The 26,085-nt window shown below is 37.2% G+C and overlaps 1 protein-coding gene across 1 annotated transcript; it reads left to right on the forward strand.

Annotated features, from left to right (window-relative positions):
• Positions 1–1,279: 1,279 nt before the first annotated feature.
• TPBG (trophoblast glycoprotein) lies at positions 1,280–4,121 on the forward strand. The gene has a single exon (XM_027854717.1). The coding sequence runs from the start codon at positions 1,465–1,467 to the stop codon at positions 2,779–2,781; it is 1,317 nt and encodes a 438-aa protein (XP_027710518.1). The 5' UTR covers positions 1,280–1,464; the 3' UTR covers positions 2,782–4,121.
• Positions 4,122–26,085: the final 21,964 nt, after the last annotated feature.

Below are 26,085 nucleotides of genomic sequence, written 5' to 3' on the forward strand. Positions count from 1 at the left end.
CCTTTGTCTGCAAATCCGTGGTTAATTTTCACGGAAAGGAGGACGTACATCTCAAGGACCCTCCTTCCCAAATGCTACTTACGTGTACCCACCTAAGCACGGCGTCCACAAGCAGCTGTGGAAGCTGTGTAGAAGTCTATTCAAGTGGGCCCCGACCTCTCCCCCCCCATACCCCCTCGCCATTGGTTTTTCCCTGCTGCGGAGGCTGGGCCAGGGGCTGGGGTGTGCGGAGAGTCGGCGCCGGCTGTGCGGGGGAAGTCACTCTGACTCAGGCGGGACTCAGGCTGAGTTTGACCGGGAGGCGCAGGGGCAAGACTGGGAGGTGGTGAGTAGCGGGAACGGAGCCTGTGTGCCGGGAGTAGGGCAAGACCTCTAGAGGAGGCGACCCTTTCATCCTCTCCACCCTGGGACCGGCTGGAAGGTGGTAGTGGCTCTCCGGATTCACTCTGCCCAGCCCCTTTTTGCAGCTTTGTTCTCCAGCCTCACTCAGGAGGGGCCGGGACCTAAGGGGCAACCCGGGAGGAGGGGTAGGAGGGAGCTGGAAGGGAGACAGCTGCACCAGACCTTAGCCTCTTTCCTCCACCCCCCGCTCTCCCCATCCCCTTTCCACAAACCCGGCAAAGCCAAGGGAGCGCGAGAGATCAAAAGCCTCTTGTAATCTGAAACTTCCCTCACTAGGGACCCAGAGGAGTCAGGGGCCATAGTGGAGACCCCCAGAAGGCAGGCAGGTTGCCGGCTGGGGAAAAAAGTAAAAAGGAGCGGACCAGAGAAGTTTGGAAGAAGAGGGGCTGGGGGACTTCCAATGAAGTTAGACCCAAGGGGACGAGTCTGGTCCAAAGTGGAGGAGGAAGGCAGACTATATAATCTGGGAATTTGAGTCCCAAGTCCCACAGGCTGGGAAACCAGTAGGGGGAAGGGGAAAGGAAGAGAGAAGAAATGTGCGTTGGGGTTGGGGGAGGTGATACACCCTGTGTCCAGGTCTGGGTTGCAGGAGGGTGGCTTCCAGGGGTGAGAAGGAGCTGACAAGTCTATCACGTCCCGCGTTCAGAGTGTCAATTCCTAGACTGTGCCACCAGCACTGATTCCTCATCCTTTTCTAATTCTTGTCCCAGGTCGAGCTGTGGATACTGGCTGGGAGCAGCGGCCACAATAAAGCCAAAGAAGTGCCACCCGCGGCGGCGGGAAGAGGAGGGATAAGGAAAGTATTGGGACGACACACCGGCCGGTGCAGTGCGCCCTCTCTCGGGGGGGGGGGGGGGGGGGGGGGGGGGGGGGGGCTGTAGCGCCTCTGTAGGCGTCTAGGTTGTGGCGTCCCTCCCGCCTCCCTGGGAGCTGTTGCACTCACAAAGGCAAGTTGTCTTGACTTCCCGGAAGCCCCTTCCAGCCACAAGCCCCAGCCCCTGGCGCCCCGCTTAGTTAGTGGGGAGCGCCCCCAGCGCAGCCCAGGATAGACAGCTAAGCGCGATGCCTGGGGGGTGCGCCCGGGGCTCTGCTGCCGCCACCGCTGCCAGGGACCAGAGACTGCGGCTGGCTCGGTTGTTGCTCTTCCTCCTGGGCTGGGTCTCCTCGTCCACCAGCACCTCCTTGTCGTCTCTGTCGTCCTCCTCGACCTCCTCATCTTCTACATCCTCTTCAGTGTCGGCTCAGCCGCCGCCGCCGCCTCCTCCGCCGCCCCCTGGCCACTGCCCTGCACCCTGTGAGTGCTCTGAGGCAGCCCGGACAGTCAAGTGTGTCAACAGGAACCTGACCGAGGTGCCGGGGGACCTGCCCCGCTATGTGCGCACCCTCTTTTTCACAGGCAACCAGCTGGCAGTACTGCCGGCCGCTGCCTTCGCCTCACGGCCGCCCCTGGCCGAGCTAGCCGCCCTCAACCTCAGCGGCAGCTGCCTGCAAGAAGTGAGCGCTGGCGCCTTCAAGCACCTGCCCAGCCTGCGCCAGCTGGACCTCAGCCACAACCCGCTGGCAGTCCTCAGCCCCGTCGCCTTTTCTGGTGGCGGCGGCGGCGACAGCAATGCCAGCGGTTTGGGTCGGAGTCCCCTCGCAGAGCTGTTTCTGAACGAAATTCTGCCACCCGAACACTGGGAGCAACAAAACCGGAGCTTCGTGGGCATGGTGGCGGCCGCTCTGCAAAGTGGAGGCGCTCTGGGCAACCTGCTCCGCCTGGAGCTGTCCGGCAACAGATTCATTTACCTGCCCCGGGACATGTTCTCCGGCCTGCCCAAGCTCAAGCACTTGGACCTCCACAACAACTCGCTGGTGGGTCTGGGCAACCTGGCCTTAGGTAACCTAACGCAACTGGAAACTCTCCACCTCGGGAACAATGCATTCAAAACCTTGTATAATGCTACCTTGGCCCAGCTACAGGCTCTGCCCAGCCTGAGGGTCAACTTAGACAGCAACCCCTGGCTCTGTGACTGTAACCTGGCTGATATGGTGGCCTGGCTTAAAGAAACTAATATAGTAGAGGGCAAAGCCACCCTCTCCTGCTTCTTCCCAGAGAAGATGAGGAACCGTCCCTTGGTGAAACTGAACAGCTCTGACCTGGACTGTGGCCCACCTCCTCTAGACCCTTTGCAGACTTCTTATGTCTTTCTAGGGATAGTTTTAGCCCTTATTGGAGCAATTTTCTTACTGGTTTTGTATTTGAACCGCAAAGGCATAAAAAAATGGCTATATAACATCAGAGATGCCTGCAGGGATCACATGGAAGGTTATCACTACAGATATGAAATCAATGCGGACCCCAGGTTAACAAACCTCAGCTCCAATTCAGATGTCTAAAAATCCTGAAGAAAGCAGAGTTGACAACAGCTATGCATGAGATGTAGACTTAAGCTTTACAACACCCTAGGCTTGCTCACCCTCCACCCTTCACTACAGAAACCACAGACTGATGGAAAGCCATGCAGGAACTATGCCTCCATGTTATATGTAGAGTTCTCTGGTGTTTTCTGTTAACTTAAGACAAGGACAATTACACACAGTGTTTGGCTGTACAGAAAGAGACATGCTGTCCCCCCTCCTCCCACCCACTCTCCACCTGTTCTTGGAACTTTGTTCAAACCTGTTTGGAGGGATTTTTCAAGTTTCATCGTGACTGAGGACTTCTTGCAATCTGGTTTTCTCACAGTTCAGTACAAGGTGTAGCAATTGTATATACCATTCAACAAAAGCTGCCTCAACTTTTTTGAGAACGTATTTTATTTGTCAATGCTGGTTTTATTCTTGTGTACCAAAATTGCGGAGAAAACAATTTTATTCCATAAACTGCCTGCAGAGTCTAGAAAGCTTTTTTTTCCCCTTCAGTAGTGCACAGAGGAGCAAACAATTAGAGAGCATGCATGCCTACAGTAACTGTTCTGCATATTACAAAAGATAACTCCCAACCTCAGACAGATTCTTTGAAAAAGGAAGTTTCTCTGAAAAAAAGTTGCTTTTGACTGCAGTTCACATGAAGCTACATCAAGTTATTTTTTTTAAATATAAACTGCATCTAGATTCAAAAAAAATAATTGTTAAAAAAATTCAATAAAGGTTCTTAAAAGAACTACAGCAGTGTCAAAGTTATGTATGCTGTTGTTATTAGACTTTGTAAGGGAAAAATAGCTTGACTAGTTTTAGTTCAGACTAATAAACTAATCATTATTCATGTTGCCATCTTTATTGCATAGCCTGAACAATTATTATATAGACTGAAGTTAGAGATTCCTTTTGAAATATTGTTCTGGTTAGATTTAAGAGATTCTAGATGTCTTGACTGTGAATATTTATGTGAAACTGCCTTCTCTTGGCCAAAAAGTTGGTGTCTACTAACCCAGAACTAGATTTTCAAGAGCAATATAAAGTAGGGCTGGATAATAATTTCTCTACAGTAAACCAAATTGAATTTGCTGCTCTCCAAATGTTAATGAAGTTGCTTTTGGAGCTTAATTATAAATAAAGTTCTGTCAGTGAAATCACTCCTTGGGGTCTCAGAGCAGGAGGTGAAACACTCAGAAAGACTGAAAAAAAAATTAAATTGTAAATGTGGAACAGCTTTAAAGTACATCTTAACATTATGGGATGGAGTATTTTAAAATATAATTTTTTTTTACATTTTCCAATATCACAAAATAAACTAAATAGCTATTCCTCTCTTGTTTTTGTTTTCTTTTTTTTTTTTTTTTTGGAATAGAAATTTTAATTTAGACTGGAGCATGTATACGGTAAAATGTTTCAGGAAGCCCAGGTACATTTAGAAAACTGTCCTGTGACCTATCTCATTTTTGTATTATTATCTCTAATGTCTATCAAATACCTGGTACATAGTAGGCACTTAATGCATGCTTGTTGATTATTTGAAGGAACCTTGGATGCCATTTAGTCTAGCTCCCTCATTTTAAAGATGAGGAAACTGAGGTCCAGAGATTAAGTGACCCTCAGGTAAGTCTATTTAGTGCTTGGATCTTTTGTTCTCCTTATTGACTTTAGCCAATATGAATTTGAAGAAGTGACCTTCTTAAAATCTCTGTTGGAAGGAGTTAGGGGTGTAAATCCTACATAAGTTGATATTTGAAGAGACTACTTTCTGAAGGACAGGAGCCCCTAGAATTTGATTTAGATGATGCAGATGACAAAAGTAAATTCTTTATCATTTGGAATATCAGGAACAGATGAGATTTTCCTATTAGTGTTAAATTTAACATTCTAATTTTGAGTTAAAAAAAACTTTCCATTATAACTTGGTGTTTAAGATCATCATTGGTTTTTATTCTATGCTAAATATTGATGGTTTGTTACAAATAATTTAATATAGCTCCATTGTTTATAATCTTTGGCCTGTTGTTTTCAAAAGACTAGGTAGCTGTCACTGTTCTATAGCTACCATAAGAATTTAAGCCCTAAAGGGAATCCTCTTAATTAATCTCTAATTTATTATATAAAGTTTTTCCAATTTAACTTACAAGATGTCATTAAATTTAGTTAATTAAACTAGCTTGTATTAGTCTCAGGGTTCTTTTTTCTGTGCTTCAAAGTGGTTGTTTTCATCAATGTGATGCATATGGAATAATTATAGATTTTTGTGTTTTGATAAATGAGACAGAAGTTGAGAATTGGTGTTTTATGCAAACCTATGTTTCAGAGATCATCAGCTTACTTCTTAGAGTTTAAATCAGTTACATTCTCAAAATAGGGCCAAGTAGATTAGTTTCAGTTTATTGTTTATAATGATATAAATGCAGAGTAAAACATTTCAAACTACCTCAAATAGTTTAATAATGATACATTTTTATGAAATATCAATTCTTTAATTTTGAGCTATATCTCAGAACCATGATTACTTTTGAAAAGCAAAATGTGTTGTTTTTGCCATTCATTTAAAATGTTCACTAGAGATTCATATCTGTGGCCAGTGAGCCCCTATTCACTAAGAAGGAAAGAAATACTTGGACTGCCTGAATTATTGACATCTCATTAATTACAACACAGTATAATTTTGTAAAGTTATACTTAAAGATAAATTTCTGTAAGAGACCTTAGGCAAATCACTAAGTCCACTGAGTTGTTCAGGAATGCAACAAATCCATAATTGTATGGGAAACAAATGTCAGAACTGTCTGCTGTAGCATCTGTCAGAAGGAATGATTTAATTTGTGCCATATTTTTACGTGGAAATAATAGAAGTCCAGAAGTGATATAATGGATAAAGGACCAGTCTTGAGTCAGGAGAGCCTGGGTTCAAGTTCCGCCTCCAACATATATTAGCTGTGTGACCCTGAGGAAATCTCTTAACCTTTCAATGCCCTGAGCAACTTGCTTAAACTAATCTACATTGATTTGTGGGGGGAGGGTGGAGATGTTGTTCACTGAGAGTTCCCTAGACAGATGAAAGCACAGGTGTGGATCAGTAGTTAACAACTGGAGGAAGATTCAGGTTGCAAAGTATTAAATTCTTGAAATTTATATTGACTGATATAAGCCTATCTAGGAGACTAGGTAGCTCAGGTGGTTAGAGAGTTAATGAAGTCATGTTCAATTCCCATTTCAATTAAATTCAAGAAGCGCTTATTAAGTGCCTATTGTATACTAGGGATACAAAGACAAAAATGGAACCATCTGCCTTCTAGAGCTTACATTCCCTTGGGTTAGTATGATTCAGTTAGTTTGATGTATCCCCACTTCACTCCTAACCCCAACCAGCCAAACATACATTGCTGGCTGTATTAGTGAGCGAGGAAGTGATGCTGGATAGTAGACAGCACGCCTGGCACTGTCCATCTGACTGCTTGTATGAGAATCAAAGTCTTTATAAAGCAAGACCTTAGCCCTGTTACAAGTTAACATTATTTGCTTCCTTTTCATGTAATCATTTCCTTCCCTGTGTACATTTCCTGGTCTCCCCGCCTCCCACCTCATTTTCTTTCCTACCACATGCATGGCCTCCAATAGTCTAATGTTCAACATTAAACAGTACTTATTACCTGAAAGTTAATGGTATCATATTAGAACTATTAATCGTGTTTGACCGAAAAGTTAATACTGTATAATGTAAAACCTATAATAAATACATTCCCCTGAGTTCTCTGGAAGATAGCAGTTATGTAAATTCAATAAATGTGAAGAAATATGGGATAAGATGAAAATGAAACGAAAATCTTAAGTATATTTGTAATGCGTATAGCTGCTATTTTCTAAGTTTTGTGTTCATTGATATCAGTGTATATATAAGCATTTAGAACAATCGTAGGCATTTGGTTTTTATAAATGTTGTTTATAGAACACTTCTAAGAGTAACAGTTTTCAGAGGCAAAAGTGAAAAACTCATTCTTTACAAAGTTCCTTTATATGAAATTATTGAGATTCTTACATATTTAAGTACTTGGTAATTGCCTCAATTTAAATGCCATTAGATATCCAATAAGTCTCCATTATAAATGGCACAAATTTTAGAATAATGAAATAACTTCTTTTTCTCATTTCCTTTGGCATTTCCACTTACTACTTTGTCATAATTTTGCTGCCAGAAGGATAAATAAATGGTGGCTACATAGAGCATTGAGTAACTAAGAGTAGTTGAGGGCTTTCAAGTGAGAATTTAAATATTTTTGACCTGACTTTGTAAATGAAAATAAACTACCAACCAAAAAAAAAAAAAAGGTTGTTGGTATAAATTATCAGAACAGATAACTGTGATGGTACTTAAAGTTCTTCATTGTCCCCAAATTGTAATTATTTGAACATTTAATTAGAAGGAGTAATATTTTTGTTTTCTTTCTTTTTTTGTCAACATAGGTTTAAAAGGAAGAGTGGGGTAAATCATATCCTTGGGTATTCGCAATCCTTTCATGAAGTAAGCCCTTTAGTCTAATGTTCCTATTATTTATACACTTTAACTTTATCCTGTACACTGTGTTAACAGATAAAATGCTAGTTTATATGTCTTTCTTATTTATTTTGTCATATTCATTCATAACCTATGATTTCATGTTAAGAGACAGCATTTATATTTGTAGAAATAAAAAGCTAGATGACTTAGGATTTCCTCATGCCCCCAAAACTATTAAGCCTCTTCCAGTCTTCAGAACAACATTACACAATGAAAAAAAGAAATAAATTAGGTAAGAATCAGATTATTCTTTCTTTAAGAGCATTTTGGAAGGGAGGGAATTACATTTCTAAGTAATGTAGGAAAAATGCCTTGACAGGCTTCTTTTAAAATCTGTCAGCACCACTGGTCACAGTATACTTGATTGATACACTAGAAATAATTGGTTTAAGATAATATGTTCCCTGTACTGTGCATGAGATCCTTTCACCTTTGCATAGAGGACAAATAGCTCTTTTTGACTATCATGTACAATTAATTTTCTATTCTTGTATTGCATATTGTTGTTATAAAATAAATCAAACCAGCTTCGGTAGTGTTTTAATTTGAATGGTTTAATAGTTATATCTTGGTGTGGTCTAATCATGTAATATTTTCATTTATATTTTTCACACATTTATGTAGGCTTGACAGGGAACAAAATTCATAAATTTTTTTGCTTGTAAGGGATCTTAAGGGTCCTCTTGGCTAATCAATCCTCTCATTTTACAAATGTGAAAACTGAGGCCTAAAGCAGGCATTTTGCAATACCCCAAATAACTCAGCTAGTCTGTGGCAAAACTGGGTCTGTACAACTGAGATCATGGGATAATGGTAGTAGGCCTGAAAGAGACCTTTGAGATTATGTCATCCAGACTCCTTATTTCATAACTGAAGTCTTCTGATTCTTATTTCATTTCTCTTTCTATTAACTCTAATTGCCAAAATTAGAGCCCTTGAGACTGTCATATCTAATGGAGAAAGGGAATTTATTAGTTATTCCATAAGTAATACAGGGTTTAGGTGTATTTATGCCTTTTTTTAAACCATAAATATTAAGATGATTATTTGCAGGCCAGTAGGTGCACTTAAAATGTTTTTGGTTATTTTATTCACAGCATTAATACTATTGAGAAGTTGCATTGAGTCAGTGTTATGTTAGTCAACTATTTGGTAATTTTATATCTTAGAGTTTCTAGTGCATGTAATGTGAAGTCCTTCCTACAGAACAAACAAAAGTTATATTTTATGGAAAGGAAAGAATTGAACTCTTGAAATTTATATTGACTGATGTAAGCCCATCTAGGAGACTAGGTAGCTCAGGTAGTTAGAGAGTTAATGAGTTTGTGTTCAATTCCCGTTTCAATTAAATTCAAGAAGCACTTATTAAGTGCCTACTGTATACCAGGGATACAAAGTCAAAAATGAAACTGTCTGCCTTGTAGAGCTTACATTCCCCTGGGTTCATATAATTTGGTTAGCATTGTATATCCCCACTTCCCTCCAAACCCCAAACAGCCACACATACATTGCTGGCTGTATCTGTGAGTGATAAAGTCATGCTGAATTAACACAAATCTGTACCCACTACTAGGGCAACTCATGTGCTCTACAGTCATGGATATCCTTAGATATGAAATGCAGCATATTAGGATCTCATTTTCCCTCAGACATGTTATGCATGCTACAGATTCTAAAAGGCTTATGGTTTAGGCATGTGCAATTCCAAGCTATTTATACTGAGTCTGAAGTTTCAGAAATGTCTATAATAGTTATATGTAATGTGTCACTTTGTCACATTCTTTCCTTCTGCTCCAAAGTAGTTTGCTTTACATATAGTGCTTTATTGTTTAAAAATGAAACTATAGTTTTTCTATTAAGGATCATGATTACGATGCTGTAAACTTATATTAAACTATTTATAAAAGCACAGTTTATGTACTGATAATGGAATTTATGGTTCTTAATTTAACTTGAAAAAATGGTCAATGTAAAGAAAACATTTGTTTTTGGACATTCTGTGCTTTAAAATACAACCAACTATAATAATTGCTACATTGTTTTGTGAGTCTATGAAACTCTAGTATAATAATACTTTAAAAAGTCTGCAGGTTGTAGGTTATAGAGGCCATCATCTTTATGAGGGATCTAAAGATTTTCCTTTTCCTTACTCCTACTTTCTTTTTTGATTTTCCAAAAAGAGAACTCTAGTAAATTTGAACTACATGCAGAATCAAACCGACTAAGGAATTAGGTATGTCTGCTATGTGGATCCACCTAGGTGGAGGAATCACCCCAGGGCATGGAAGGCACCAGTCTCTGTCAGTTACTTTGTAACTGATAACCTCACAAACTTCAAAAGGAATCCCCTACATCTTTTACATAGAGAGATTCTACCATGGTGCATGTATGTCAAAGGAAAAATTGCTATCCATACTGATAAATGTTTAGGAATACTTAAGAACTAGAGATAAACTAGAAATTGTGAGTGGAGACTGGCTTGATACCTTTTTTTGTGTCTGAGTCATGGTTTACGTATACCTAATAATTTCAAGGATCACTCTTCCACCATATGCACACACATATATACACAACATAAGGAATTAGATTGTGTAGACAAGACTAAACAAAATAGTTATTTTACCTCCAAGATATTTTTCATTTGTCTTCATTTCCATTCTTAGGTGTCTGTTATTTGCAAACCTACTGAAAGTAGTGTATTAGATCAGACATCTTGAACTGGAAGGGACCATCAGAGGTTATCTAGTTCAGACTCTTCACTTTACAGATGAAGAAACTGAGACTGACAGATTAAATGACTTGGCAACTAAGCGGCACAGTAGATAGACCACTGGAGTAAGAAAGACCTGAATTATGGCCTCAGACACTTACTAGCTGTATGACCCTGGGAGAGTCACTTAACTGCTGTATGGCTCAGTTTCCTCATCTGTAAAATAGCACTTACCTCTCAAGGTATTGTTAGGATCAAATGAGATGACATTTGTAAAATGCTTAGCACAGAGGCTGGTGCATAGAGTAGGCACTGAATAAGTGTCTCTTCCCTCCCTACCTTTCCTTGTGTGAAGTCACAGGAAATAAGTATCAGAGGTAAAATTTGCACTGAGATCTCTGACTGCAGGACTAATATTCTTTCTACTCCACCAATGGACCTCCGTAATCAGAATGCATTTACCACTTTCCCCTAAACCAATTTGGAGGAAGAGGAGCATGTAAGCCACTCAAAGAGTTGTCAAACTAACTGGGTTTTAGACTGAGATAAACTTATTATTTTTTTATTTTTAAGCTTTACTTATATCAGTATAATTAGATTGAATTTACATTTAATGCAAGTGGTTTCCTTGTATCAATCTTAAATTTTAAATTTAAAGTCCGTCATGTTACCATGACCCTTTATATATTATGGGTAGGTCACCACTTTAACAAATAAAAATTCCCCCCCTGCAACCCCTTGCAGTCAATCAGTTAAAAGTTATTGAACACCATTACAAAGGAAGGATAAAAAAAAGTCGCTGCTCTCAAAAAGCTCACAGTCTAACAGGGAAGCCATTGCAAGCTGCAGACATTTAAGAAAACCCGCAAATCTAAGTTATTAAACTGAATCAGTTTCTCAGCCTACCAAATGAAGGCAGGATGTCAGATGTATCTGACAGGAAGAGGAACAAATACTTCATCTCCTCCCTTTCTAAGTTCATCCTTTGATGGTGGTTCTAATGACAAAGCAATTGGCTATGAGTGGTCAGAAGAGAATAAAAGGAGTAAATAGCTTGAATAATCTTCAAAATGGATAATTCACTAACAACCTAATCAATTTAAAAGAATGTGGTTCTAAGTTCAAATAGTCATTATAGTAAATTACTCATATCTAAAGAGCGAGGCTTAAACTGACATGGTGTACTAGACACTACCAAACTTTTATTTTGAATGGTCTCCCTTGAAAATATTTTCACTTCAAAAAAATAAGTCAGTGCTTTTTTTTTTTGATTTAGCAGGTGTGTAGTGTAGGATAAGAGGAGCAAAAGGGAGTATTAAGTCTCAATGTGTTTTTGTTTTATTTTAAGGGATATTTTGCATTTTATTACTTGATAATAGGTTTTTATAACAAAATGACTACATTAAAGCATTTTAAAATTTACAAGAAATGCTGCACCTTTTTTGTTAAAAGGACCTTGAATAAAAGATATAATAATGTACCTCCCTCCCATCTTTGCAAAGGTAGGAAGTTGTGGTTGCAGAACAAAGCATATACTGTAGAACTTATCTGATGAATTACTTGATTTTCCTGAATTTTTTTTATCTTTCTTTTTTATTCTTTGTTTTAAGTGATGGCTTTCTGAGTTGGAGGAGGAATATTTTAGGAAAGTGAAGGTGATATAAAAATGAAACGTATTATTTTTTTTACAGTTCACTATATAAAAGGCTTCCACAATAGTACCACTTTTAATTGTGAGAAAACATGCCATAATGGCCACATTTTTGTTTTTGTTTCTGTTTTATTAAATAACAACTAGTAACTTAGTCATCCATATTTTTTAATTTGTGTCCTAAAATTGTTCAGTTATTTATACTTAACCAAATCAGTCTTTGAAGTAAAAGCTTTAAGGAAGCATTCCATAAGGTTTAGGTTGGGAAAAATATCTAGATGATTTGATCAATGCAGAGAAATGAGGTATTTCAGGCCTAACTTAAATATTTTGGCTTTAGTTTGACTGTCTGCATTAATCACAGGAATCAGATAATTGCTAAATCCTCCCCTTCACTTTCAGTGCCAGCAGAGATTTAGGTCATTTGTTAAGTCTTTTCAGCTTAATCTCTGCTGGACCGTCGGCCCCTGTATAGTTGAGGTGCTGAAAACAAGAGTACTTACTCTTTTGGTTAGCCGGGGATGTTAATCCCTTTGTATAGGAAACACACACACACACACTCCCTCTAGCCCTGGTGTGACTATGTAAACTGTCCCAACAGTGGGATAACTCCTTCCCATATGTGTTTCTCTAAAGACAAACCAACTTATTGCTACAACTGTCTTGCTAGTTCACATCAGTTAAAAGAAAAGTAGTTTTTGACTAATAACCTTTTCAATAAGATACTAGAAATTCTTTTTGACCTTTTCCCCCCCGACAACTTATCTATATATTTAGTACCATCTTTACTCCCAAAATATCAACACATGTGATAGAGTGTCCCCAAGGTAGCTCTGAGACTATAAAATTGTAGGTGCTTTCTAGCTCTAAATCTGTGGTCCTGTGTGATTATAGGATCATAGAAGGGAACTTTGATGCCATCAGATCTAGACCACTGTATTTTAAAGGTGAAGAGACTGAAGCATAAACAGAGTGACTTGTACGGGGTCATGCAACTTGTAAGTATCTGAAATATCTGAACCCAGATCTATCCTGACTCCAAGACTGGTGCTCTATCCACAACACTTCTCTGCACCAATGTATCAGTATGGAGAGTTTCCACATTGGGAACCAGATACCCTACGCTGATAATATCAAACGTGTGGGCTAATAATAATCCATGTGACCTTAGACAAATCACTTAAGTTCTGCTTGGGACTTCAGTTATCTCATTTATAAAATGAGAAAGTGGGGATAAATGACTTCTGCATTTCCTTTCAGTTCTGATATTCTGTGATTCTGTGAGGTGTGCATGTAATGAATTATCATTGAACTTTGAGCTAGATTTTCATTGTACGTTGGCTGCTTCTAGGTTGAAAATGAGTTGGAATGGCCAAGGTCAGAAAAAATTGAATTATTGTAGAGTTTTAGAATTGTGAGATACCTTAATGATGATCTAGACCAGCAGTTTTCAAAAAATGGTTCAGGTACCATAGGTGGGTCCCTAGCACCCTTTCAGTGCATCTTTGAAGTCAAAGCTATTTTTATTATATACTAAGATTTTAAAATTTCTAATACAGTAAAAATTGATAGCTATAACACAATAGATAAAAGCTCTTTGCAGAGTCTTCAATAATTTTGAAGAGTGCTAAAGGATCCTGAGATTAAAAAAAAGTTTCAGAACCACTGATTTAGAGATAAAGAAAAGGAGGCCTAAATTTGTTTATTAGATTATAGATTTAGAGCTGAAAGGAACCTTAGAAGTCTTCAAGGTTAACCCTTCATTGAGAAAACCGAGGCACAGAAAGGTTATGTGACTTTCCCAAAGTCACAAGGCTAGTGAATGGCAAAACTGGTAGTAATAGCTCATATTCACTACAACTCACATTTATATTCAATTTAAATTAGAAAAATATTCATTCAGTGCCTACTATATGTGCTAACCAACCCCTGAGTATATGAAGAAAATAAAACAGAATCAAACAAAATAGCTCCTGCTCTCAAAGAGTTTAAGGATTACAAAACACATTCCTCACAACCTTGTGGAGTTATGATATAATATGTGTTATACATATTATAAATATTTCTATTCCCCCTTTTAATCAAGTGAATTTGTGATTTCATGATTTGGAAACTGGTGATTCCTCTAATGATGCAGATCTCTGCCCATAGCTACTTGCCCATTCTGGGGACTGTTATTCATGCTTTCCCATAGGTCTTCCCAATGTGCTGGAGGATTGTTCAATTTCTCTGGATGATGTGAGGATACCAGTAAATTATTCTAGCAGACTCCTGCCATCCTTTGTTTATTACCAGATGAATAACCCATCCTCAATTTCCAGATGAGGAAACTGAGACTTAGAGAGGTGTTTTGACTCCCAAAGTCAGAAAGCTAATAAGTGTCAAGATCCAGGATTCGAACCCAGGTATTCTGACTCTAAGTTCAATGTGCTTGCCACCATACCATACTTAGTGAACTTAGTTAGGCAAAATGGGTACAATCTGGATTCAGAATGTTTGGATTTGAAATGTGCAGTGCCTGGCATGCAGTAGACATTTTATAAATGTTGATCGATTGATTGAAGTTCTAATGGCATGCTGACCAATACAGAGTCGAATGTTGTTGTTCAGTTGTTTTCAATTGTGTCCAACTCTTTGTGATCCCATTTGGGGTTTTCTTGGCAAAGATGTGGGAGTGTACTTTCCTTCTCCAGCTCATTTTACAGATGAGGAACTAAGGCAAACAGGGTTAAGTGACTTGCCCAGGGTCACATAACTAGTAAGTGTCTGAGTTTGGTTTTGAACTCAGGAAGATGAGTCTTCCTGACTCCAGGACTGGTACCACCTAGCTGCCCACAGAGTTGAACATCATGAGTCAAATTCCTACCCTTCCTCTTGACTTTCTTATTTTTGTCAGTGGTTGCTACCATCTCCCTGTCATTCAGGCTCAAAACCCCAGGGTCAACTTTGATTTATCCTTCTCTTTTACCCTCTATAGCCAATCAGTCACCTCACCGTATCTTGTCAATTGGTCCTTTGTAATGTCTCATATCCCTGTTGTTTCTTTGTAAGATTTCATGTGCTTACTCCCACAACTCCATCTCATGCTTCAGTTATTACAGTAGATTCCTGATGGCACACTCTCTCTCTCTCTCTCTTTCTCTCTCTTTCCCTCTCTTTCTCTTTGCCTCTATCTCTCTATCTCTGTCTCTGTCTGTCTTCCTCTCCCCTAGTTCATTCTGCACAGTACTGTCAGAGTAACCTTTCCAAAATGATGATCTCCTTGTATTATTCTCCTCATGTTATTCTCCTGTACAAAAGTTTCCAGGGATAAAGTTTAAACTCTTTAGCTTGCTATTGAAGTTCATTTCTCCTCTCACACCCCCTAATTAGCCTTACCCTATCTGTTCATTTCTTTCTTCTACCACTTGCTAGTATAAACCTCTCTAGCAGCCCTGTTTCTTTGCTGTCCTTTACATATGTCATCATGCCCACTTTTGTCATCAAACCTTTCTTCCTGCTGGTTCCCTTTCCTGAAATACTCCCTTTGCTAGTCTCTAACTACCCAAATTCTACACATAGCATGTGATTCAGCTCAAAAAACATACTATGTACAAGATACCCCACTAGGCCCTAGAGATAAAAAGATATAAATGACTCTTACCCTTAAGGAGCTTTTTTTCTACTGAAGACGCATTGTGAACACATTCATGTATGTAAATACAAGGTAATTTGACATAAGAGAAAAAGCACTGAGCAGAGAGTCTTGGGATCTTAAAAATGGTACACGAAGGGAAGGAAGATAGGATTCTGATGGGCAGAGTGAAGGAAGGACTGTATTTCAGGCAAAGGGAACTACCTGAACAATATAGAAAGGTGGAAGTGACATGTAAAGTTCCGAGAACAGTTAGTGATAACATTTTTCCTGGAACATAGAGTGCTGATAGGGGAATAATATGAAATAAGGTTAAAAAATAAGTTGGATACAGATTGTGGAGGGTCATATGATTATTAGAATGAGAAGGGACTTTAAAGATCATTTCATCAAAATATCTCATTTTACCTACAAGGGAGGGGGGAATATCATCTTCCCTCCATCTCTAGCTCAGTTGAAGTCACAGAATATAGTCGCATATGAGAGGTCTTAATATTTAATAAGGTGTGACGCCCTATGGTCCCATTATGAGGTGCAAAGACCTCTGACTGAGTCAAGAGCAAACAAATTTACCATGCCTCTGGGGGCTTTAAATAGCTAAACCCTGGACAAATTTCAGAAGTTCAAGAGTAAGAACAATTGCAAGCTGGGAGCTGCCTGTAGTAGGAGACTCTTGTGGGGAGTGGGGGAGGAGAGAATTTCTCCCCTCCAGCCCCCATCCCACATCCCTCATGTGAGCCATGTAGCTTTGAAGAAGAACTATAGGAAATACTACATCTAGCTGAGAGCAGAGACATATGCATGATACTGACACAGCTACAGTGTCAGTTATGTGAAGTAAGAAGCAGTTTCAAAAAGCATGACCCCTTGGAACCAGAGAAGAGAGTCAGACAGTGGAGATGAGTAGATCCTAGGAACCCATCAAAGCAGCCTGCCCAGCAGAGATACTGGGTCGTCTGGTTTCTTCAGGCTTCAGCTAAAATTCTGCCTTCTATAAGAAGTTTTTCCTAGTCTCCCTAAATGCTAGTGATTTCCTTCAAAGATTTTCTCCAATTTATCCTGTATAGATCTTGCTTGCTTTTTTTAAAGTTAAATTTTATTTTTTCAATTGGCAAAGATCTACCCTTTTTCCTTCCCATCCTACCCATCCTCAACTGAAAATGAAAAAAATACACCTGTTACAAACATCTATAGTGAAGCAAAACAAATTTCCACATTGGTCATGTATAAAAGAAAAAACTATAAAAAATATGTACTTGCACACACATGTATATGTCTATGCACAATTGACATGTGTATGCACATATATAAAATATTAATACTTATGTACATACATGTCTATATAAACATATTTGTACATAAACAGTTTTGCATGTATGCATACAAGTGTAAACATATATGTCTCATTCTATACTCTTAAGTCTCTTCTCTATAAGGACGGTATATCATATTTCATCAGTCTTGCTCTGGAATCATGTTTGATCATTACACTGATCAGAGTTCTTAATTCTTTCAAAGCTATTTGTCTCTGTAATATTGTCATCACCATACAAATTGTTTTCCTTGTTCTAGTCACTTCGCACTGCATCAGTTCCTATACATTTCCCAAGTTTCTCTGAGACCATTTCCTTCATCATTTCTTATAGCACAGCAGTAATTTGTCACATCCAGATACCACAGCCCATTTAGTTATTTTCTACTTGATGGGAATCCCCTCAGATTCTAGTTCTTTGATACCTAAAGAAAAGTTATTAATATTTTTGTACATCCGTAGAGTTTGTATTGCTTAATACTAATTCTTCCTTTAGTCTGCCTTCCCTCCAATTCCTCCTTTTCCCTTTTCTCTTTTCCCTCCTATTGCTCTGTTGAGTGAAATGTATTTCTGTAACCAACTGCATGTGTCATCCCTCCTTTGACCAGTTCATGTAAGAGTGAGGTTCAAGTATCAGCCATCCTCCCACCTCTTCATCCTTATTTGTATAGACCTCTACTTGCATATTCTGATTATGTGAGATGATTTTCCCTAGTTTTTCTCTCTATCTTCCTCTCCCCCTCCACACCCCACTACAGTGTATTCCTCTTCCCTTTCTTTTCCATTTTTCTTTTAAGATCATTAAGATGTAACAGAACCACCCCCAGGCCTTCTGTCTAATTGTTGTGAAGAACAGCAGGTATGTGAATGTAGATGAATCATAGCATGTGTGGAAAAGAATAAAGTGTAAGAAGTTTAGAAAGGTAGGAAGGGCCAGGTTATATATGAAACTTTAACTGCTAAAGAGAGGGGCAGATATTTGATCATGAATGTAATAAGGAGTCATTGGAGTTTATTGAGCAGGGAAGTGATAAGGTCAGTCCTAGGCCTTAGAAAAATCATGGTGGTAGCTGGATGGAGCATATATTTGATAACATGATCAATTAAAAGTCTATGTAATAGTAATGATGAGATATATATGTATATAGAGCTGTATGAATGGAGGGAAGGGGATATGTATACTTATAGACGATGTTGTGAAGGTAGAAAGCAACAAGGTTTCACAATGAATTTGATATGTGCGTTAAGCAATAATGAGGAGTCAAGGATAAGGATGAGGATGATGGTGGTGGCTGAGCAACCACTTGTTACAGGTGTGGAAACTGCAAGGACAGTAGAATAGAAAAAAGGCTTAGATCTAGAGTCAGAGGACTTGGTTCCAATACTTGCTCTTTGTATAACCCTGGGAAAAACACTTCACCTTTCTGGACATAGTTTCCTGGTTTATATGCAGCATCCACTCTGGGATATTCCTCCAACTTGCAGTCCTTGCAATTTGCACGGCTCCAATTTGTAGGTTGGTTCTCCAAAAAGCAGCTGTTACTATTTATTCTAAGGGTAGCCCTGTAGGTCTACACTCCTAACACAACACTCTTTTTTTTAAAAATTGTAATTAATTTATTTTGAATTATCAACAACCAGTTCCATAAGCTTTTGAGTTTTAAATTTTTCTCCCCCTTCTTCCCCACCTCCCTCCCCAAGATGGCACACAATCTGATATAGGCTATACATATATATTCCTATTAAACATATTTTCACATTAGTGATGTTGTAGGTAAGAATTAAAACCAATAGGAAGAACCACCAGAAAGAGAAAACAAAACACAACAGAAAAAAAAATAGCAAACAGTATGCTTTGATCTGCCTTCAAACTCCATAGTTCTTTCTCTGAATGTGGATAGCATGAGGCCTTTGGAGATGTCTTAGATCCTTGTATTGCTGAGAAGAGTTAAGTCTATCAATATTAGGCATCGCACAACGTGGCTGTAACTGTGTACAACATTCTCCTGGTTCTGCTCATTTCACTCAGCATTAGACCATACAAGTCTTTCCAGGTTTTTCTGAAGTCAGCCTGTTCATCATTTCTTAGGGCACAATAGTATTCCATTACATTCATATACCACAACTTGTTCAGCCATTCCCCAATTGATGGGCATCCTCTCAATTTACAATTCTTTGCCACCACAAAAAGAGCTGCTATAAATATTTTTGTATCTGTAGGGCCTTTTCCCATTTTTATGATCTCTCTGGGACATAGCCCTAGAAGTGCTATTGCTGGGTCACATTTTTATAGCCCTTTGGGCATAGTTCCAAATTGCTCTCCAAAATGGTTGGATCATTTCGCAACTCCACCAACAACGTATTAGTGTTCCAATTTTCCCACATGTTCTCCAACGTTTATTATTTTCCTGTTTTGTCATGTTGGCCAATCTGATAGGTGTGATGTGGTACCTCAGAGTTGTTTTGATTTGCATTTCTGTAACCAATAGTGATTTAGAGCATTTTTTCATATGACTATAAATGGCTTTAATTTTAATTTCTTCTAATTTCTTCATCTGAGAACTGCCTGTTCATATCTTTTGACCATTTATCAACTGGGGAACGACTTGTATTCTTATAAATTTGACTTAATTCTCTATATATTTTAGAAATGAGGTCCTTATCAGAGACACTGGTCGCAAAAATTCTTTCCCAATTTTCTACCTTTTTTCTAGTCTTGGTTGCATTGGCTTTATTTGTGCAAAAACTTTTCAACTTAATGTAATCAAAGTTATCCATTTTGCTTTTCGTAATGTTCTCTATCTCCTGTTTGGTCATGAATTCTTCTGTTCTCCATAAATCTCATAGGTAAACTATTTCTTGCTCTCCCAGTTTGCTTACACTATCAGCCTTCATATCTAAATCATGAACCCATTTTGACTTTATTTTGGTATATGGTGTGAGATTTTGATCTATGCCTGGTTTCTGCCATACTCTTTTCCAGTTTTCCCATCAGTTTTTGTCAAAGAGTGAGTTCTTATCCCAGAAGTTGGGGTCTTTGGGTTTATCAAATAATAGATTACTATAGTCATTGACTACTGTGTCTTGCCATACTTAACCCATTCCACTGATCCACCACTCTATTTCTTAGCCAGTACCAAGCAGTTTTGATGATTGCTGCTTTATAATACAATTTAAGATCTGGAATGGCTAGGCCACCTTCCCCTGCATTTCTTTTCATTAGTTCCCTTGATATTCTGGACCTTTTGTTATTCCAAATGAATCTTCTTGTTATTTTTTCTAACTCTATAAAATATTTTTTTGGTAGTTTGATTGATATGGCACTGAATAAGTAAATTAGCTTAGGTAGAATTGTCATTTTTATTATATTATCTCAGCCTACCCATGAGCAACTGATGTTTTTCCAATTATTTAGATCTGATTTTATTTATGTGAAAAGTAATTGTGTTCATATAGCTCCTGGGTTTGTTTGTAACACAACACTCTTGACAACAGCACAAAGACAACCACCAAAGTACTTCCTATTATCAGCTAGTAGATTAAATTGTTGTTTTGTTCAGTTGTGTCCAATCCTTCATGACCCTATTTGGAGTTTTCCGGGCAAAGTGGTTTGCCATTCCTTCACCAGCTCATTTTACAGATGAGGAAACTAAGGCATACAGGGTTTAGTGACTTGCACAGGGTCACATAGCTAGTAAGGGTCTGAGGCCGTGTTTGAACTCAGGTCTTCCTGACTCTCAGCCTGGAGCTCTATCTACTGTGCCACCTAGCTGCCTACTAGATCCAATTAGCTCTTAGCAAAGGCTGTAACAAGAAGAGTAATTACAAAACCTTTCCCTACTAAACTGGGTCACACTCTCCTACATATTCATAAAAATTCATGCAGTATCCATGGGAAAGATAATGAAAAGAATCTACCTTATTTTTTGTTTGACAGTTTTCCTTATTTGGTTTATTACACATCTACCCATAACTATAAAAGGTATGTGATCTGCTTCCCTCCTAATTTTTTCTGCAGCTTGATTTTCAATAATAAGATCGTGTATCCATTTTGAATATAAAAAGTGTTTGTCTTGGTCTAATTTCTGCCAAACATTTCCAGTTTTCCTAGAAGTTATCACACAGGGAGTTCTTTCCTAAGTAAATTATGCTTTAGCATTTATTGTGTTATTGCATTCCATTATTTCTGATTCTGTTCCTTTGATTGATTTCTCTATTTTTTGAACCAATTTGAAATTATTTTGATGACTGTTGCCTTATAATATAGTTTGAAGTAAGAAGTACTATGCTGCCTTCATTCTTACATTTTTTTCACTTATTTCCCTAGATATTCCAGATTTTTTATTCATTCAAATGATTTTACATTACTTTATCTAACTCTAGAAAGTTTCTTGGTAGTTTTGGTTAGTATAGCAGGAGATCTGCAAATTAATTTTAATAGTATTGTCATTTTTGTTACATTGGCATGACCCAGCCATGAGCACTGAGTATTCCTCCCACTATTTTAGTTGTTCTTTATTTATCTAATAAACATATGTGGGTTAGGATACTGGCAAAACTTGGGAGGCATATGTTAACCCCCAACAACATCAGTCTGGATTGTTATGAACAAAGAAGTGGTGCAGAGCTGGAGTGGTTTGGGTTAACTTTGGCCCAGATAGGTTATTCTAGAACCCAACTATGGGTGCTGTAGACAAAAAGAATATAGAAACAGCTTTTACGACTTTGGCAAGGAGCTCATGACATCTCAGGGACCCTCTAGATATTCTGCTTATCTCCTTATAAAAGGCTTTTATTTGATTTTATTTTCCTTAACTGCTTTTAACAGCCTTGGGAATTACTTCTACTTAATGTAGTGGAATATATTTTTATGCAAGGACTATATGTTTAAACACTTGAGCTCCATCATACCAGATGTGGAATAGCCATTTTGTAATTGAATTTATGCAAATATTGAATATGCATTGGTTGATTTACTTTTAAATGTTTTATGCCTTTGGTATTATTTTGAATGTGATGTTCATTCTTCTAGTGCCACATAAATTTTGTTATTTGTTCTGTTGATTTGTAATGAGGTATTGTGTAGCTTGTAAATTTACTGGAATTATTGTCTCAATTCATTTCTTTTCAGATTCACTAAGTTTTTGTAAGTATGCCATCATGTCATTAGCAAGTAAGGGTAATTTTTTATCCTCTTTACCCACCCTTTTATCTTTAATTACATTCTCTTGTCTTATTGTCATTGCTAGCATTCTAGAACTATAACAAATAGTGGCAGAGCAAACAAGCAACCTTGTTTTACTCCAATGTTTACTGGGAAATCTTCTAGTATATCCCCATTGCACATAATATTTATCTTTTTTTATTTTAGGTAATACTTTTAGTTATATTTTTGAAAAGATTCTACTTTAGTCACATGAAAAGATGCTCTTAATTACTATTGATTAGAGAAATGAATACTAAAACAACTCTGAGGTATCACCCTACATCCATGAGATTGGCTAACATGACAGAAAAGGAAAATGACAAATGTTGAAGGGGATGTGGAAAAATTGGGACACTGGTGCACTGTTGGTGGAGTTGTGAACTGTTCCAGCCATTCTGGAGAACCATTTGGAGCTATGTCCAAATGGCTATAAAGCTGTGTATACCTTTTCATCCAGCAATAGCACTATCTGTATCCCAAAGAGATCAAAGAAAAAGGAAAAGGACCTATATGTACAAAAATATTTATAGCAGTTCTTTTTGTAGTGACAAAAAAATTGGAAATCAAGGAGATGCCCATCAATTGGGAAATGGATGAACAAGTTATGGTTTATGATCGTGATGGAATACTATTATGCTGTAAGAAATGATGAGCAAGATGCTCTCAGAAAAACCTGGGAATACTTATATGAACTGCTGCAAAATGAAGTGAGCAGAACCAGGAAAACATTGTACACAGTAACAGCAATATTATACAATGATAAATTGTGAATAACTTCACTATTCTGATAAATATAATGATCCAAGACAGTCTCAAAGGGCTTGTGATGAAAAATGCTATCCACCCCTAGAGAGAGAACTGATAGAATCTGAGAGCAAATTGAAGCATATTTTTCTTTCACTTTCTTCATTTGTCTGGCTTTTTTTGCCACCCGGCTATTATGAAAATATGTGTTACGTGATTTCACATGTATAATTGATATCACATTTCTAGCCTTCTAAATGAGTGGGGTAGGGATGGGTGGGAAGGAAAGAATCCAGAACTCAAAATTTTTAAAAAATAAATGCTAAAATAAGTAAATAATAAATTAATTTTTAAAATAAACTTAGAATGATCCTATTTATGCTTATGCTTTATAAGGATTTTGAAGTATAAATGAGTGTTGTACTTTATCATAGAGATAATTATGTAGTTTTGGAAGTTTTTGTTTTTAATAACAATTATGTTTTTTTTTTCAAATATTGAACCATTCTTGTATCCTTAGTACAAATTTAATTTGGTCATCATGAATTTTTTTTTTAGGAGAAGTTGCCAGCATCTGGATTTTATTGTCTGGACATATGGATGTCTGGATTTTACGTAAAAAATTTTTGATTGATTCATTAATTATATTGGTAAACTGTACTCTTACTCTGCCTATTCTTTCCTAGTTTAGGTATTAGCACCATATTGTCTTATAAAAAAGTATGGGAGAGTACTATCTTTTTTAATTTTTGAGAATAATTTATATAATAGGGGCATTAATTACACTGAAAATTTTTACTAAAATTATATTATAAATCTATCAGAAATCAGAATTTTTTAAAAACAGTTCTTTTATAACTAGTTATATTTCATTTTGTGAATTTGCACTATTTAAGATCTCTAATTGGTGTTCTGGTGAGTATTTTTTTTATTTTTTCAAAGTAATACACTTTCTTTTGGATTCTCAGTTTTCTTGGCATATAATTACATGTAGTAGATTATTAAAATGGTTTTTTCTCTGGTTTTGTTGTGGTTTTGCCTTTTTCATTTTTATTTTGCTTGTTCAATTTTCTAGCCTCTTATTTACAAACATGTTGGCTAAATGTTTATTCATTTTGTTAGTCATTTCAGATAACCAGCTTTTATTTTTGCTTATCAGTTCTGTAGTCTTTTTGTATACAATTTACCCATTTCTCCCTGAAACTTTAAGTGTTTCTTTTTAGTGCTTATTTTGGGGTTAATTTGTTGGTTTCTAATTTTTTAAATGTATATTCAGCTTTTCCTTTCCCCCTATTATTTTGTTAACATAAGCTTATTGGATTATAATTTTTCCTCTGAATGCTATTTTAGCTGCATTCCATAAATTTCATGTTGTCTCAACATTATCATTGCCTTTCATATAATTGTTATTTTTATTTTATTTATTTATTTATTCTTTAATTCATTTATTATTTAAGACTTCATTATTAAACCTCCATTTAGTCCTATAGATTTTTGTCCTGCTTCTTGAATTGATTACTCTTTATTGTGTTATGATATTTTAAGGATGCATTTAGTATTTCCTCCCTTTTATGTTTATTTGCAATTCCTCTGTGCTCAAATGGTCAGATTTTGTAAAAGCAATTTTGTAAAAGGGTGTTGCTTAGAAATATATGCATTCTTTGGTTGTTCCATTTAGAATATGATATAAATCTTTTAGCTTTAAACTCAGTTTGTTCAATTCTATGTTTCCTCCTTTAATTTAAAAAACCTATGAGATTATATGACATGTTCAACTCTGAGAGGACTCTTGCCCCATGATATACAATCTGCCTTTACTATTCTTACTATGTCTTGTAATTTATGTAGTTTTTCCTTTTGAATTAAATGCTATGCCACTTGGAAATCTTTGTTTAATATTGCTATTGCTTCATTTTTCTATGGTTTCTTTAAGCATGATGTAATTTCCTTGTTTATCTGTTAATATAATAAATTTTTATTTGTGCTTTTCCTGATTACATGATTCCAACTCCTGCCTTTTCTTTTCTTTACATCACCTGATATAAAGTAAATTAGCCTCTCATTTTTATTCTAGGTATGTTTTTGTTTTTGTTTTTTAGATGTGTTTCTTGTAAACAACAGATTGTAGCATTTTGTTTTCTTAACCAATTTATCACTCTTTTAATTGAGTGGTTTAATACAGTCATAACTAAAGTTATGAGAATTCAGTTTATTTTTCCTCCATTTGTGTTTCTAATTGTTTTCTAAATTAGGATTTTTTAAAGAATGTCCCTTCCTCTTAAGCCAGTACTTTCTCCCATGATTAGTTTTTCTTAATTTAGTTTTAGAAAATAGGAAAGTATTACTTATTTCTTTTTCTTAATTATCTAACTCTTCCTCTCTTTCCTTTCTTACTCCCCCCCCACTCTCAGTTAAGTGCTTAGTTCAATCACCTCTCCTCCCTTCTCCTCCAACTTTTTTGTTTTTTAGGTTTTTTCCTACACATTTTTCAAAAAATCCAGTTCTCTTCATTAATACTTTCTCTTTTCCATCTATTTAGAATTTTTATTCTTTGATTAATCATATATGTATACATATATTATTTATACATATGTATTATATATATTTATCCCTTCTTGAATTTCTTTATATTCTTCATAGAATTAAAGCTTCTGAAGTCCCAAATTTGAGCTCCCACTTCTAACCAATTTCTGTTATTGCCCTTTATATCTTGCCACCTCATCCCTGTTTTCTATTGTACCTCTTTCTTTTAGATATATTAATTCATGAGGGAGGTAATGAGGATAAAAGTCTTGCCCTGTGATATAATTTACCCCCAGTCCCAAATTGCATGGTCTAATTCAAACCCCTGTCCTATTCATGATAAATTTCCTTCCCATTTTCCATGAAATCTCCTCTCTGGGTCCATGTCCTCCCACTCTCTTGGGTGCCAGGTGACCCCAGGAGTTCCAATTTTTCCTTCTTCTAAGTCAGTATGGTATGAATGTATAACACCCCCTCAGAGGAAGCAGTTTCTCTGTGTACAAATAACCTCCTTCTCCCAGATTAGACCCATTTTAAGATCCCCATCTCCCATTACAGACGTATAAATCTTTTCCCCTATGAGAGTCCTTTTGCATGGAATTCCATTCCCCCTAACTAGGATTGAGACATGTCCCTTTCTTTATTCATGTTTCAATTTTTCTCTTTTGCCATTCTCCCCTAATCCTTCTTTGTTGAAAAACTAGGTTTTGTTACTGATCCATGGACTTGGTTAAGGTACATCACAATTCCCCTCTATACCCCACTTATTTCCCTCCATTTGTGCACCCCTTTATTCTGTGATTTAGTTTCATAAAATAAACTGATTACTCCATAGGGGGGCTGTGAGCTTTAGTCTATGGTGCTTCAAGTCTGCTCCTCTACTTTACTTCTCCTATTTCTTTAAATTCTACTTTCATCTTTTGCATACTTTAAAAAATG

This window comes from Vombatus ursinus, unplaced genomic scaffold (genome assembly GCF_900497805.2).
Source record: "Vombatus ursinus unplaced genomic scaffold, bare-nosed wombat genome assembly UNPS02000582.1, whole genome shotgun sequence".
NCBI classification, from domain to species: domain Eukaryota; kingdom Metazoa; phylum Chordata; class Mammalia; order Diprotodontia; family Vombatidae; genus Vombatus; species Vombatus ursinus.

Coding starts and splice junctions, on each gene's coding strand:
- TPBG (XM_027854717.1), top strand. CDS start 1,465: ATGCCTGGGGGGTGCGCCCGGGGCTCTGCTGCCGCCACCGCTGCCAGG.